This window comes from Lonchura striata, chromosome 1 (assembly GCF_050655825.1).
Source record: "Lonchura striata isolate lonStrDom1 chromosome 1, ASM5065582v1, whole genome shotgun sequence".
In the NCBI taxonomy this organism is placed as follows: domain Eukaryota; kingdom Metazoa; phylum Chordata; class Aves; order Passeriformes; family Estrildidae; genus Lonchura; species Lonchura striata.
This window is the reverse complement of record NC_140703.1, coordinates 37,380,465-37,397,282: the sequence shown is the minus strand read 5'-3', so window position 1 is coordinate 37,397,282 and position 16,818 is coordinate 37,380,465. Positions and strand designations below refer to the sequence as shown.

The 16,818-nt window shown below is 36.9% G+C and overlaps 1 protein-coding gene across 15 annotated transcripts in view; it reads right to left on the bottom strand.

Annotated features, from left to right (window-relative positions):
- DLG2 (discs large MAGUK scaffold protein 2) overlaps window positions 1–16,818 on the bottom strand; it is a 982,636-nt gene that overhangs the window by 273,020 nt on the left and 692,798 nt on the right. For all 15 annotated transcript variants that reach the window (XM_085593066.1, XM_031505123.3, XM_085593076.1 and 12 more), the window contains one exon: window positions 2,802–2,938. In XM_085593066.1, coding sequence (XP_085449192.1) covers window positions 2,802–2,938 — 137 coding nt within the window. The remainder of the gene's footprint in view (window positions 1–2,801; window positions 2,939–16,818) is intronic.

The following is a 16,818-nucleotide window of genomic DNA, read 5'->3' as shown; positions in this document are numbered from 1 at the left end:
ATGCTTTACTTTTGCTCCTTTCCACTGCAGACAGAAGATGAAACATCCACTGCGGTGGGATTCTTACCACTGGCATCACCACCAGCAGAAAGAGGCATTATCACACAGAGAGGGAGTATTTTTCTCCTAGATGTAAGTTTTCAGAGAAGAGCTCTGGTCCCTTCATATATACCTAGAAAAAGCATTCAGTTTTTGGTTTAAACACTCATGCTTTCACCATTAATTTTCCAAACAGGTACCTTGGGATTACTGTACAATGGAGCATTATCTTGTACAAGTGCTCAGGTTAGTAAGTCTTAAGTGCAGGCTTGGTGCCACAAAAACATAACACGCCCTTGTACAGATTTCACAATAATCACAATGTATTATTCACATAATACATCTTCAGAAATGCTTAACACACTATATGCAACCTGCATTTAATAACAGTAGAGTCATCAAGCTGCAAAATGCTCAGGTGGCCCATTCTTGTCTTACATTTCAAAACTAGTTTTTATTTTGCTCCTACACTTTCATGGCCTCTTAAATTTATATTAATTTGATTTGCACGCTTTTTTGGGATCTGAAAGCATTTCACATAAAATTATCAGAGTACAGATACAAAACCAAAAAAAGCTCCCCAGGAGCTGCTGTGAATTCCAGAAGGATTAAAAATTCTTTGAAATTCTGTAGAGAATGATGGAAAAAAAACAAAGATCAAGAAAGGATGTACTACTGAGAAGGAAAATACAAAGAAGAGGAATGGTCCGAACATACTATTCCATAAGAAATCAGTGAAGCAGAAGTAGGACCATATAGATAACAAGGGTAATACTCTGTTGAAACACTGCCAAAAGAAAGTAATGAATTTTTTCATTCACTCTTCATAACCGAATATGAAGTTAATGCCAGAAATTGACAGATAACTCACTAATTAGGATAGAAAAATACTGAAGGTACAGAAGTTATAAACAAATCAGGTTGTCTACTTGGAGAGAATCAAGAAACATGGCTGCAATCTGCATGTATTTTAGAAAAAGATTTTGATCTTGTAAATGAATTTCCAAATATGCAATGACTACAGTATACAAAGAGTCAGCTGACTAGTATTTGCTTATGCAACAGTGAAAACTTGATCTGGATGTACATGACTAGAGGAGGGCAACACTTGGAATGATTTCTTTTTTTGCTCATTTTACATGCAGTGATAAAAGGAGACAACATGTAGTAAAGAAACAGTCCAGACTGAAAAGAAAGAACAAAGACATCAAACATAATGCAAATGACCTCTGCTCATTTTCAGAAGTATAAAATTGTCACAGTGAAGAAACATCTATATCTGACTGTAGTAAATCACAGGTTGAAGGCTGAGATGCTTAGTAAACTAGTCCTATAAAAATCTGTAAAGAATGAATTTATGCACAGTGGTATGGAAAATATTTCTATTTAAATTAATTCTAATGAAATTACACTGGAGGGGGTGAATGTGGGAGGTTTGCATCTATTTGATTTCCTTTTATATAAGATATTTACTACCTCATATGAATTGGAAAAAAATAAAAGTAAAGTAACAAAAAATTGCAGATAAAAGCTGCAAGGAATTCTCATCAGGGTAAAAAGTAACAAAAAAAATTGGAACAGAAGCAGATTTGCAACAAGTCGCAAAATAACTAAAGTGCAAATTTGACAAATAAAAATAAATATTTCTGCACCAAAATAAGCCAAAACTTCGTCATCCAACAGTGACTTGAATTTCATTATGCTGACATTAAGCAAAGCCAAAATGCCAAAGAAATTCTGAGTTCTACTTTAATTTTGCACTGGTTTCGCTAACACCAGTTGATCCTTAAACTGTTTTATCTATCCATTGGGTTAATTAAAAAAGACAAAGAGTCACCAACCCAGCAACTAAGTGCCTTTCCAGTTCTGTTTAGTACTCTGTATAAAATTAATGGTCATCTTCATATGTGACTGGAACATGGTGTCCCTAGCCAAATAAAGAAAACCTCAATTAGGCCCAGCTTCACAGGCAGCAAAAAAGGTTAAGGCAATTTTTGCTGCTTAAGTATCACATCACAAAACAATGCTATTGCAGTACAAGTGGGTTTTTTTCATTGCACTTATTAAAAAAATATTTCTCTACCTGCTGAAATCTACGCAAATGCATTGACATGAATACATAGATCCATGTATAATATCTATATTCTATACATGACATAGATTAACTTGTGCTGATTCACCAGGGTCAGGATTTCCCCTCAATGTTGAATTAAAGAAACTGTGTCAGTGGGAAAACATTATTGATAAGAAACAATGAACCAGCACTAGGGGACATTTAGAAAATGTTTGGGGTGTTTTTTAACATGTATATGGAACATATATGTGAAATATTCCTACAGGTACTGAAATGTAAGTAGTAGTGCACTGACAGCTGCTACATGGAAGTAATTTACTGGCATGTTTTGACAGGTTTCAATTTGTCTACAACAAATCCTTAAAAGATTTTAGACAAACTGTTTGTTAAGTTTTATGATCCATTTTGACTTGTTGCTTATGTGCATAATACATTTATTCTCTTCTCTGTAAAAGGTTTGTCAAAGTAATATAATACACTACCTTCACAAAATATTAGTTTTCCCGATGAATGTTTTTTTTTCTTTCAATCTCAGAAAAATATTTTAAAAACTGGAAAAATGAAGATGATGGAAATAGTTATTATAGCAGTTGTTTTGGTTATCTCCAGAAAGGTATATGGTGAATGAAAGTCCTTATATGAAACAATTTTTAGCTAAATAAATGGCATTTAAATTTGTCATACTTACCATAAGAAGTCTATCTCCAACCTGCAATCTCCCATCTTTTTGTGCAGCTCCCCCATCAATAATCTTAGTGACATAAATGCTGTTGTCCCCAGGGATGTGTTGGTTTCCCACCCCTCCTGCAATACTGAATCCTAGACCTGGAAAAGATATTGTAAACAAAACATTAGCAATGCAACATATAACATTAATCAGAAGTGGAAAAGTAGTATATACAATGTAAACTTTGAGTATTTTTTACAGAAATACAAATAACATCCTCTTTCACTTTCCCTGAAAGGTCAAGGGCAGAATTAAAGCAAGGGAATCCTTTGCCATTTACAATTACAGAAAGGTAGAGACAAAAATAATGGAACAGTGATGAATCTATACACCCTGTTCACTGGGGTCCAGTGCAGCCTACATCAACAAGTTATGGTTCAGCTTTCCATGATCAGCATTAAAACACTGAAACTCTGAGTTTATTTTGTTAAATATTGCTATAAAATACATCACCATCTGTCAGAACAAAATGCAAGATGGTCTGATTGTCCATATAATTTGAAAAATACTAGAAAAGGTCTAGCACAGGTTTTGTAAGTTCATGTTGTACCACAGTGAAGGATCAGTGAAAATAAAAGAGAAAAGGTGTACATGTTTGATTTAAAGTGTGAGTTTTTTCCTTAGGACACAAATCTGTGCCTATGAACACATAAAGTAAGAAAGCAATAGTCCTTTGTAAATATATAACTTGTATTCACTGATCTGTGAAATTCCTAGATAAACACTCGAAGACCCAGACTCTGGACTGATATCCATAATACATGATGATATGGTTCAAGAAAAGGAAGGCAAAATAAATAGATGTTGGGGGAAGAAAAAAAAGACACTTTTCCCCTTTTCCTACATTTCATATCCTTTGACACATTGCACACATGGGCAAATCATTGCTTTAATTTTTAGGAACATTTTATCTCTCAAAGAAAAGACAGAAATGACTGTTCTTGATTTCCACAGAAATTAACTTCATACAGCTATTTTTTCACAGATTATGCAGCTAATGGGAATTTCTATATGAACAAAGGAGCTGTTTCTGACAATAACCTGCTTAGATTATTGCTCCAACTAGGGATTTCTCTAGTTGATCTAGTTGGATCTAGCTGTTTGTTCTGTACATAAAAACCAGTTATATCAATTTAGAGAGTAATCACCGGTTTTATCTATGAAATCTATGCTATTCACTCATTCCTAAAAGAAACATGTTGCTAATTGCTGTAGCCTGAACAATATATATTTAATGCACATAACATTTTTAGCAGCCATATGAGTACAGAGATAAGGGAAGGTTTTGAGTGAATTAAGTATTTTAATTTTTTTTTACCACTTTATTTTCATTTGACCATTATTTTAGCTTCAAAAAGATGTGAGGTCAGATCAGATACCATAATGGACTACTTAATGGAAGGTGCCACACCAGTAAATTACAAAAAGAAACCTTAGAATTTATATCTCCAATTGAAACACTACTTAATTAATTGACTATTAACAATACACATGAAGTTAATTCACATGTATGGGATAATTAAAAGAAAGCTTTATTGAATTTCCAGCTAAAGCTCACAATCACTCTTACTATTTATGTGCTACTGTCAGTACATGGATAAAAAGCTTATAATGTTTTCAGCAGGGAAGAACTTTTTCCTGGGACTGATAACAAAGAAGAGAGAAGATATTCTAACAAAACATTAAGAATGAAAATTTTCTTTAAAACACTAGTTACGGACAAGGAACAATGATTGAATAATATTTCCTGGTGACATAATTTTAATCAATTTTATCTAAACCCCATCTGTACAGGCTGCTACCAGTAAAGAAAATATTCCAGAATGCTGGTGGGAGCAAATGAGTGGGCTAGATCTCAGCCAGAGGGCTTTCTTCAGCTCCACTGCTCACCCAGGGCATGACCATGGAAGATTAGGTTGCAGTGCACTGCCATGCCCTCCTCTTCCCTTTACTGACGCTGTACACGTGCAAAAGGCAAGGCCATTTCTGCACACACAGCTGCACAAAGTGGGTTATTCTGCCTGCTCCTGCTGCAACACAAGCAAGTAACAGCCAAGATAATCACCTGCATTTTCTGCAGTGCTGAGTGGGTGGCTTGCTTGCCGTTTGCACGGCTGTAGCACGGTGGCCATATGAAACCGTAAAACAAAAGAGCACCAACACAGGCTGCTTCCACTACAAAAGTGAAGCTTAAAATAATGGAATGAGTAACTTTCTCTACCACAATCTACATAAAATTTAGATGTGATACAACTCAGGGGCTACATTGCATTTGTAAGCAAGGTCTGACTTTGGGCATCCAAATAACCAGCAGTGATTACAGAAAGGTTTAGAAGAGCAGAACAAGATAAGGTAATATGGTGGGGAGCAAAAGGAGAGTGCGTAGGAAAGAAAACTGAGGAAGACAAACATTTTCCATGTCAATCAATAATGATTTAATTTCATTGCTTAATCATACTTGCCTTCTTTAAAAATTTCTTCTTGGAAAGAATACGGAATGGAACAATGCCCCAATTAATTTTATTTAAATTATTTCTGCTAATTGCTAGGGCACATGGAAAGTATACTACACAAAAACTTTTGGGTAGGATTCATATGGCCTAATGACATCTGACTACTATGTTTATCATTTATACGACCTGTACGATAAATGAAAATTCATTACGAGCTTTTAAAGTATGATTCATCTCATCTCAACAAGACATCTGAAAGAGATGAGGTGAATCATACTTTTGGTTTTTGAAAGGCTGGGGTCTGGATGTGGGAAGAGCTGAGTGGGAAGATCAGTGCTATGAGAGTTCGCAATCTGAGTTCATTGAGACTGAAAGTTTCTGTTTGCACACTTCGGAAAGGTTTGCTCAACCCTGGTGTGCATCTCTGGTCACTCACTACATCAGGTTAGTGTTGTATCAGACTCTTACTCTGTTCTAAAAGCAGAGAATCGTTCAAACAATGGAACAAGGTATGTTTTCTAAATGGTATTTTTCATTGTTCCATTGGATTACACCTTCCTCACCCCCATCAATAAAACAGCGTATTTGGTTGCAGAACCTTTTTCTTGTTGATTCCTTTGGTTATGAAAACCTTTCCATCAGAACACAGTTCAGGAGTTATCATATCCTCTTTGGCTGATGTGCAATCTGCTTCACAGAAACAGCTGATCTTGGAGAGTGATCAAATTCCTCACAACAGGAATTAGATGGAGGAAAAATTCAGAATGGAGTTGAGGAAGAAATGCTTTATGATGATGGTGGTGAGGCACTGGCAACAAGATGCCCTGAAAAGTTGTGGATGCCCCACCCCTGGAAATGTTCAAAGCCAGGTTGAATGGGGCCTTGAGCAACCTAATCTAACACTAAGGAGTAGCAGGTTTGGAACTTAAAGATCCCTTCCAATCCAAATGATGCCATGTTCCTATGGTTCAGTGAAGAAAAGACTACTTCAAGAGGGGGAAAAAAGTGAGAACTGGATTTAATACTGGTGCATATCCAAGTCAAACTCAGCTTTGTTCAAAATCACTGAAGAGGATAGGCCCTTTTAATATTGCCTCAATGTGTAAACTAGGAAAATTTAATCAAATCTAATTTCCTTCCATTTGGGTTCCACAAATGCTCATCACTAATCCTGTGAATAATAATGTGCAATAATCCCATGAAAAAGCAGACATATCTGGTATCAGAAAGAGGAAAAGGGATAGGGTCAAAAGCTATTCCATCAAAACTGGAAACTGCAGAAAAAATGCAACTATTAGTAAGTCTAAGATATTTAGTAGTACCTTTTCCTGGGATTATTAGCATGAACATGTTAAAATATTTGGGTATTTACATCTATTTTGCATTATTTGTCATACCAGATACATGTTTTAAATATATCACTATATTAGTAAAACAATATGTTCTAACTATTTTTCTAGTAAAAGTAGACTTGGAGGCTCCCCATATAATTAGTCCAGCAAGTTGGACTAATAAAAATAAATAATAATAATAATTAAAAATAATAAAACCTCTGTTAAAGACACAGTGGGTAAATGGATGTCACATTTTGCTACTATCCTACACAGAGAAACAAGCTTATTTTAAATAGCTAAGAGAGTGAGGATTTTAAAACACAAATACAAGAGTTTCACGGCTCCCAATAAGGGGAGGCCAAAGAAAGCAGCATTTAAGTAATAACCTTAAAATATAGTTAAGAAGTGTTTGATTTTCAGGTAGTTAACCAAAACAATTTGTTTTAGAGACATAAAACAGGCAATTCCTAATTCCTAGCTATACCACAGTACACCTTACCTCATAACTGACCTGCGAGCATAGACTTAGTGAAACCACAACAGGCATAGGACTTTCAACAGAAATATTATCATGTTAATGAATGAAATGTGAATGGCAGTAGGAATATAAGCACAAGAAGAAAGACTAAAGTTTAGAAAAATCATGTGTACTGACAGTGCAGAGCATTCCAAGCAATAAAAATCAAAATGAGTCATTTCTGTCAAACCTGGACAGAATGTCTGGGCTCTGTAAGACCATTGAACAGGTGTCTTGCCAGCAGAAGACCCTGTACCTTGACAGTGGGATGTTGGCAGCAAGATTGCAGTATGTGACATCTGCCATTCTCTTGCCAGTAAGCCCAATAGGGAAGCAGATCATATCAGTAAAAATGTGTGTTTACTAAATGAAAAAAATCAGCAGGTGAGCAGCCACGTTATGGCTTTCAGACTGAAGAAAGGCATTCAATATAAAGGACCACCCATAACAACAGCAGACTCCTAGACAGTATAAATAATTTATCCAAAAAATCTGTCAGTTCATGGTTGCCACTCAAGAAAATGCCAAGAGATGTGTTAAGGGTTTGATGTCCCATGTCCTTTGTGTCACACACAAGTGAGCCAGACCACCTCAGCACATGCACCCTGGGGGATGTGGATGAAACAGAGAGTGAATGAAACACATGAAAGGAAGATCATAAATGGTTAACTTATTGAGAGATTTCTTGAATAAATGTCACTACCCCCTCTACACATTTTCTCATTGCTTTTTGCCACATTTGTTTCCTAAAGGTATGAAACAAACTGATTTGCTCCAGAGCACTGTGTGCAATCAGATTTTAAGACAATGTTTTGTGCAGCAAAACAGAAAGCACCACCAGAAAGGACCCTGAACAAGCTGCCCCAGTGAGGTCCTCCCCTGACACTGCAAGCCTGGCTGCCCTGTGGCATACGACACATCAACCATGCTCCTGCAAATAATTGGACATGGCAATAAGGAACCCAGTCTGGGGCAGCTCCTGCCTTTCCCAAGGGTCAGTCACTTCTACAACGCAGCAACAAAAGATGTAGCTTGTTAAAATCATCACACCTGGAACAATGAGGCCCAATCCAGGTTTCTAATTAATCAAATTCCACTTGCAGGGAGGAAAGGAACATGAGGAATATAAAATGCTTTGACTGATATAATGATTGACTTGTTTTGACAGGTACCACTGTTATGTCCAGTTTATATGAGTAAACAAACAATAAAAATATTAATTATAAACAAAGGAGTACCAGGAAATGTCTCCCCATGCCCTTTGCTCAAGCCTCCTGTTGCCAGTTTCAGCTTTCCTGGAGGACACATATAGCACATATTTACAATAACACCTCAGGACTGTGGACAATTAATATGCTTGTTATAGCTGTGACTTATGACTATTGTTCATTATTGACAGCAGATTCCTCTTTTATTTGGTCCATACAAAAATAAACTGCATCACAAAATAAAAATTAAAGTTTCTGTCACAATAATTATACAATTTTACAAAGAGGGACCAATCTTCCTCTACAGAGCTCTTTCTTTGTCATCCTATGAAACAGTTCTTGAGAAACTATTAATCCCAAGAATATGAAGCCACTTTATCACATCTCCTTCATGTTGTAGCAGTGGAGCCAAATATCAATTTGAGTGAGTTCTTATAGCAATTCTTATAACTGATGCATGTGACATCTTATGCCAGAAGTACTTATGTGAATAAAATTTGCCTACATTTTGTTTTGTGGATGAAAAAGTCAATCTAAAATACAGTATGATCCATAAAACCTTTACCAATATTCATAACATATTTAAAAGCTGTCTAATTTCATTGCCATTGTTAAGTCTTGCTTCAGACCCTGCTTTCCAGATCACTTCAGAGGGTTCTTTTTGTAACTAACAGTTGGGTAATAGCCTAGACCACGAAGAAGGCCCAAGTCCCTACACATCTGACATAGCATGTTGTTATCCCATGTTTCTTTCTAATGGCATTGGGTCAAAAACTTCAAGCATCTTCCTTATTGTTTTGACATTTTCTTTCAGAAATATCTAATGTTTCAGGTTATTTCCCAGTTGATATCAGATAGAATAAAAATGATGTACAGTGCCACTAGGTAAGAAGAATATTGTCCAAAACCATCTGACACAATGTGAAAATTATTGTTCCCCTTACACTGTGTGGCATTATATATTCGTGCCTTCAGGTATTTATCCAACTGGTTTTACACATTTCCTTTGTTCCTGCCCACAGCCATTTTTACAGTTATTATTTTCATTAATCCCAACACTACCTCCCAGTGCATCACCTCTCCAGTCTACTGAAGCAATAGGGATGCAGATTTCAGTACAGCCTCTGCCGAGGATCAAACTGAGCAGCACACACAGCACTTCCACTGAGTACGGCCTGCCTGCTCACAAGAGCAGCTATGGCTGGATGGCAGCTGGGATTACACAGCAGGCAAGGAGAATTATTTTCTTGCAAATGAGCACTGATACTTTGCTGTATGGAGACAGATTTTGGTTGAGGTTTTAATAGAAATTAAACAGTAAAATTTTTCATCTTATTTGTCTTTATCTGCATGAATTTTTAGCTCTGCAAATTCAAATTTTCAAAGTAAACTACAATAGTATGGTTAGTTCTAATTTTAACTATTCTTGATTTAATAAAAAGGATCATTGACATTTAAAGCATTATAGTAACACAAACATGCTGCACAGCCTAGTGCAAAAATGTGCAGAGGTGTGTCCTTGATTCTTGATGAAAACAGAGATATTGATCTCGCTGAGATTAAAAGGGCTTCACGACACTGCTGCATATGTACATTCACACTATCACAAAGTTCTCTGAAGGACTGAAGGCTTGGAAAAATAGCAGCCAGCTAAAACTCAGAGAAGAGACTGTGGTGGTAGCTGCTATCTGGTGATGGAGGGACAGCAGGCTGATTTCCACATCTTTGATTGAGAATATCTAAGCAGGTTTTCAGCATTTGTAGATTAAAAAATTTGGTTACCATGCTGCTAACAACAGTTTCTTACATCTGTTCCAAAACAGCTTTCTGCTGAGATGTCATGGAAAACCCCTGTTCACCACTGCATTCTCTGAGCTTGCTTTTCTGCTGGAGGCAGGGGAATGGGAATCGTCTCTTTGGACATAGAGTTCATCAATGTCATTTGAGACCCATAAAAGCCAGAAACACAGAAGAGTCCAGAATATGGGAAAAAAAAAAAAAAATCATGTGGCTATTTCAGGTATTTTCTTGCTGAGTTGCTCAGCTGTAGCCTCAGAAGCAAATATAAACAACTTCAACTACTAGTTTCCAACTATGTTTATATTTTGGGAGAAGGGGAAAGGGAAAGGGAAATGGGAAGGAAAATGGGAAGGGGCAGGGGAAGGGGAGGGGGAAGGGGAGGAAAGGAAAGAAAAGAATGGAAGGAAAGAAAGGAAAGACTGGAAAGACTGAAAAGAAAGAAATCCACTCTCAAGAGACAGTACTACACTTCTTGGCTTAAGAAATTATGGGAAATGGAGATTATGATGCAAATGTTAATAAAGCTGCAATGCCGCTAGTGCATATTTAAAAACAATCATCCTGTAAGTATAGTAGATAAAGCATTGTTTTACATCACCATAATAGTAAAGCTAATCTTTCTATAATCTTTCATAAAGCCTTGAAAACACATCTTGTTAAATTACACTGCTATTTGTAGGAATTTTTAAAGAAGTTTTCTAACAAGCAAATTAAAACAATCACTTATTTTCTATTGTTTTGCAGTCTAATATTTTTCCTAGTATTACATTTTGCTTCCATATATTTATCCCTAAATATACATTCTCCTCAGATGTAGCAGAAAAGAAAGGAAACAACATGTTAGGAAAATACACTTAGAGCCTCATTAGAACTTGTGTTTATTCTATATTTTTACATTTATTCAAATTAATTAGGAATAAAATTCCCAGAAAGCATAGACAACAAGCAGTGGCCTAATTGCATAACAGTAATTCTTAAGAATACTTTACAATTTGACTTGAAAAGATCAGGGAATTTTCCTAATTATTCACAATAATCTGACTTTCAAAGCATTAGTGAGGATTCTAGTTCACTGAAAATCATATTAAACCACACTGTCACAATTTAGCAGTGTAAGTGCAAGAAAAAGAAAATTATTTAATTTTTGACATATTCTGACACACCAAGAATTATAACAAGCAGTTTGATTGTTTTGGAAATAAACACATGATACACCAAGTCTAAACATTTCATGTTAAGACCAGTCAAATTAGGTTTTTAAAAAAAGTGAAGATTAGTGTTTTGAAACAGAACAATCCAAGATTTGCCACTTAGGAAGAGGATTAACTGTTTATATCTGAAGTTTTAAGTGCCTTTCTCCTCTCACATCTCCACATGCCTACAACTGAACTGAATGAATGGTCACTTCCTTGCATGCAGGAAGCTTTTGGTATAATTTTGGTGCAACCTCAAGGATAAATAATCCTCAGATCCAGAGGCAGTAAAAACTCTATAACGAGAATTTTTGGTCAGGGTAGACATCATCTGGCTGGTTGCCTGGTGACAGGATCATTTATATCTTGCAGGGAATAATGTTAAACACAGCATAAGTGGCCTGTATGGCTGAACGGGATATGAGGGGACTGCTAAAGGCTACCCACTTTTTTCCTCATACTTTTTTTCTACATTACCAGCAATTTTCTTGACAAGAGGTTTTTGGTTTTGTTTTGGGTTTTTTAATCCCATCCTCAGCCTCGCTCTTGCATTCACTTGGGCAAAAATCAACTAGGCTATACAAGACTACAGATGAAGAAGACATCCTAGGAAAGTGTTCAAAGCCAGGCTGGGCTTTCAGCAACCTGGTCTGGTGGAAGATGTTGCTGGCCATGGCGGGGAGGAGGGAATGCAATGATATCTAGGGTCCCTTCCAGTCCAAACCATTCCATGATTTTAAGCACCAGTTGTCCTAATTAGCAGCAAAAAAGCCAGGTGGAATGTTACACAGTGCATTTTTTAAATTGTCATATGCTGACCTAAAAACTCACTAATGCTGAAAGAGAAAACTCTGATGTGCTCCCTGCACTGCCTGCCTTGTGTTAGCCATGAAAATGTTCTAGCCAAATGGCAAATTGAAAATGGCATGAAAACCAAACCAAATTAACCTGAATCACAGACCAGGTGCGTATTGACCATCATCCACATAGATGGCAGCAGTAGGAGCTGGCAGATGGGGATGGTGTTGGGTTCACACATCCCCTTTGCTGGCACTACACTTCTGTACCTGGCCCCTCATTATAGATCTGAGACTCCTATGGAGAGCACTGCAAGGTCATCACTGCTGCCCTGCCAACTCAATTTGAAGGATGTGGCAAAAAGGAAATATGCAGGGACAGAAGAAAGTAGCTAAAGTGAGTAGGACAGAACTGGCTGTTTAGGCTAAGAATGCACCTGAAAAACAGTCAATAAAAATATGCCTTTACAGCACAAGTCCTGCTGGGAGGAAAGGGAAAAATAAAACTGGTCTCCTAAGCTTAAGAAAGAGAAAGGGAAGTTAACAATCAAAGGTTTGTAGGGCTCTTGAGAGCTAAGGCAGATATACAGCGGAACAAAAAAGTGTAGTAATAATAATGCTTATTCAGTATTTCTGCAATTTTTTGTTCTGAAAAATACACTGGTATTATGAACCTCTTTCCTGACTAGAGAATCAAATATGAAACCTTTAACACACCTTTTCAAGAGTAGTGTCATGGGTAGTAAACATAATTTGCGCCATTCCTTGTATGCTCGTTTGTACTAGCCCCACCCCCGGCGAGACCGGGTGTATATTGGAAGCTGATTTACAAGCAAGAAGGTACAGCTTGCCAGGAGATGGGCCATGGGGCCATGTCTGGAGAGATACGGGGACCCCAGGTGCTGATCATCGGTGTGAGCGACCAAGATGGATATCATGGAAATCCTCAGACAAATACATGTGAATGCAGTGTTTCCGTAAATTTCATCACGGGATTCAACAACGCCAGACACTGAATTGTTCTCCCTCATCACCAAAAAAGAAAATCTTATTAACATGTGGACTCTGAATAGAAGAAAAGACTGCTGAAATCTTGGCTCCAGGCAGAATTTTCCCTATAAAAACCGCTTGTGCCAGGATGGAGGTGTGTGGGCACAGGAGAAAACCTCTGCTGAGGCTGACTCCTTGTTGCACACCCAGGGCCAATCCCCGGGCTCAGCTCTGTGTTTTTTTACTGTGGCTGGCTAGATAGAATTTGACCACTAATAAAACTATTTTTATTTTTAATTTGGCTGAATAAATTTTCATTTATAACAGTAGCACAAGGCTTGAGAATGTTGCATTTAACTATCTTCGCATGCACTGTGAGAATGTCTAATCTAGAGTATAATTAAAGCATATAGATTGAAAGAAGGGGGAAATGAAGTTATCTCTATTGTCCCTTTTTTTCAATTTTTTAAGGCAATTAGCCTCATTACCATAAATATGCCCTTACAGCCACATTTAACTGCAACTTCTGTTAAAAATGCCTTTTTCAATAATATGTAACTAATAATCAACCAGCTCTCTAAAGTTTTAATTTTGAAGACAAGTATTTGGAAATGGGATCAGCATGGCAGATGCTGATCTCACTGGTATAAAACCAAGAAAAGTCCCCTTTCCCTGACTGCCTCCTTTCTTCCACAGACAATTAAAAAAAACTTGGGGGACTTTTTTTTTTCCACTTTTCACCCATTGTTCATGCTCTTAAAGTTCACTTGACCTTATTTAATTCTTGATACTACATACATACATGGCTCCTCTGCAGTGCCAAGAGATAAGCAGTTACAGACATCTGGACTGACTGCAGTGATAAGACCCCGATTGTTTTCACATTATATATTAACTTGGGTTCAAATCCTAAAACATGGTTCACTTTCCATGCACAAAATACACCAGCTGTTTCAGGTGTAGGAACCAAATTTATGCTGACAGTCGATCACAGTTTGCCAGTCATTAACAAATAGGACCTATGTCATTTTCTGCACAAATTACTGTAATTACTGACAGCAGAACAAGGTATTTCATCCCCTAATAATGCAAATGAAAATAATTTGCTCCTGTAGATGAGCACATCAAGAGCTGCCTTAAAGTAGTTTTTACTTTTTGATGAGACGTTAGTTTTTTAAGTCTTTGTACTACGTAAATCTGTGCTTTTCCTGCCTTTTTTTTTTTTTTCTGATATGGATTCATTTTTGATATCTACAGACTTGACACAGGAGAAAGTTATTCCAATTCAGGGAGAAATGCTATTTACTTTGTATAACATTAGGTAATATATCTTTAAATGAGTATAGCTGGTTCTTTGCTAAGTTGAACGGCTCTTCGAGACAAAGATTTAATAATTTGTCACCAATAAGATGGAGACAGAAGGAGCAGCCTGTCAGTGTGGGATCTGTTTACAAGCCATGCTTGTTGGGCCAGGCTCATCAGTTTCTTTTAGTTGTCCTCTGTCTGATGAGGGAACTTTAACATTTATCTTCTCATCCCTGTTGTAAAGCTGAGCAGAAATACTTTATTGAAAAGCTCACTGTCAATTATGATGAAGCTTGAAAATACAAAATGAAATCAAAGTTCATCTTGCAGCCTCTTATCTCCTTGCAATCAACCTGTAAATAATCAATCTGTCATCCATTCAGTTACTTAAAAATACAGAGATATCAAGGCACAAATATACATGTAATTTTGCTTTTTTATGTAAGGCAAATTATGGAGCTGTGATATTAAAAGTTGAACAGAAAAAATCATACAGAGAAGGAAAATAGATGGTGCTTATTGAATAGAAATAATAAGGCTAGGACAATCTGAAAATGGATTGATGAGTCATTGCACTTTGATTCTTTATGCCTCTCTGAAAGTGTAGTTTGGTCCCTTAGCTCAGTTTGCTGATGATCCTGTCTTGCAGCACTCTAGGAAGCAAAGTGAAGCAAAAGTGATTTATTTTCCAGTGAGAAGCACCCTATACTCTCACAGAGTAAAATAAGTTAAAGTCAGACACTTGTGCCTTTCAAAGAAAGTTAAGGACAGGACCTCTAGTGACAGGCCAGGGAGTAATTGCTTTAAAGTGAAAGAGGGTAGATTTGGATTAGATATTGAGAAGAAACTCTTTACTGTAAGGGTGGTGAGGCACAGGTTGCTCAGAGAAGCTGTGGATACCTCACTGCTGGATGATGCCCATCAAGGATGGGGGTGTGCTCAATGGGGGTCTGACAAACTTGGTCTAGTTGAAGATGTCCTTGATCATTGCATTGTCTGGGAGTAGATAACCTTTACAGCTCCCTTCCAACCCAAAATATTCTTTAATCATTGTATAATTCTATGACTTCTCAGAAATTACGTCAAATATTTGCAAAGGGAATTGCATTCTAGCATACCTAACTAGAAAGAGAATGTGAACTCACATTTGAAATAGAATTACAGATTTTTTTTTCAGATTGATCCTAGACCATTAAAGATTTTCTAGTAACTTGTGCGTAGCAGAATTGAAATGCAGAGTATAACTCTTAAAAATATGGTTGTTCAAGCCTGAGAAAACACTACAGATTTTCAGTTAATGAGATATAGCACAACACAAGACCCTGCTGTTAGTCCCTTGAGGGGTTTTAGCTAGGAGGAATATTAACGTGGCCTTTCCATCAGCTATTTCAACTAATAATAAACACTGAACTTTCCTGCAATGCTAAAGCCAGGGTGTAGGTCAGTCTCTGGGAACTATATATGCAGCATTTCCAATGAAAAATGACACCCTGGGGGAAAGAATGAATGTACTAACATCTTGATTTATTCACAGGCCATTTCTGGGCCCCATTTGGAAAATTTAGGCAGCTATTTGGATGAAAAGATTGATACCAGTGAGACTCAATGGAAGTCTACAAAACTGATTTTAACCATAAAGAAACTCAGCTTTGATTGGAGCTGGACAAAACTCTCTATATGAAGTTAAGACATAGCATTAAAAGACTTGGCATAGCCAATAACAAAGGAGTTTTTACCAGCCTCCAAATACTGACACATGCTGTGGAAACACCCTTTGGTGAAGAACCAGCCACTCAGCAGCTCAAATTGTTCCTAAGGAGCATGATCCCAGCTTGAGCAACAGAAAATTTGAAGACAGAGAAATGCAGATTAAGATACCAGATGATATTCATTAATATTTTCCCATGGTACTGAAGTGTTTTCTAAAATGTTTTATCCTTCCTAAAGCAAAACAAGATGGAAATGAAAAATATGAAATTACTGTTGAGGACAGGCAAAGGACATGTTTTTTTTGTCTGGAAGACACCCTCTTCATCTCTGCAGATAGAGGACATAAATAGCACCATGACTACTCTTTGTCTTCAAAGTATAGTGAAATGATAAAATTTTATGAATCTTGGGACAGGAAGAAACTCAAGGATCAATACTCTTGTCAAGCTGAGGCAGAAGCAACTACAGTTGCATTGTGTTTAATAAATGGCTGTCTGGCATACTCAGGTATTTCCCATGCTACAGACCTGATGTCTTCCCTGGTAATCACAATCCTCACTTCTAGTACAAATCTTGTTTATTATTAGTCTATTAAATTTTGTTTCACACCCTCCCTAGGGAGCACAGAGAGCAAACTTGCTCTTCAAAGATTTGCTGGAAGGCAAGATTGC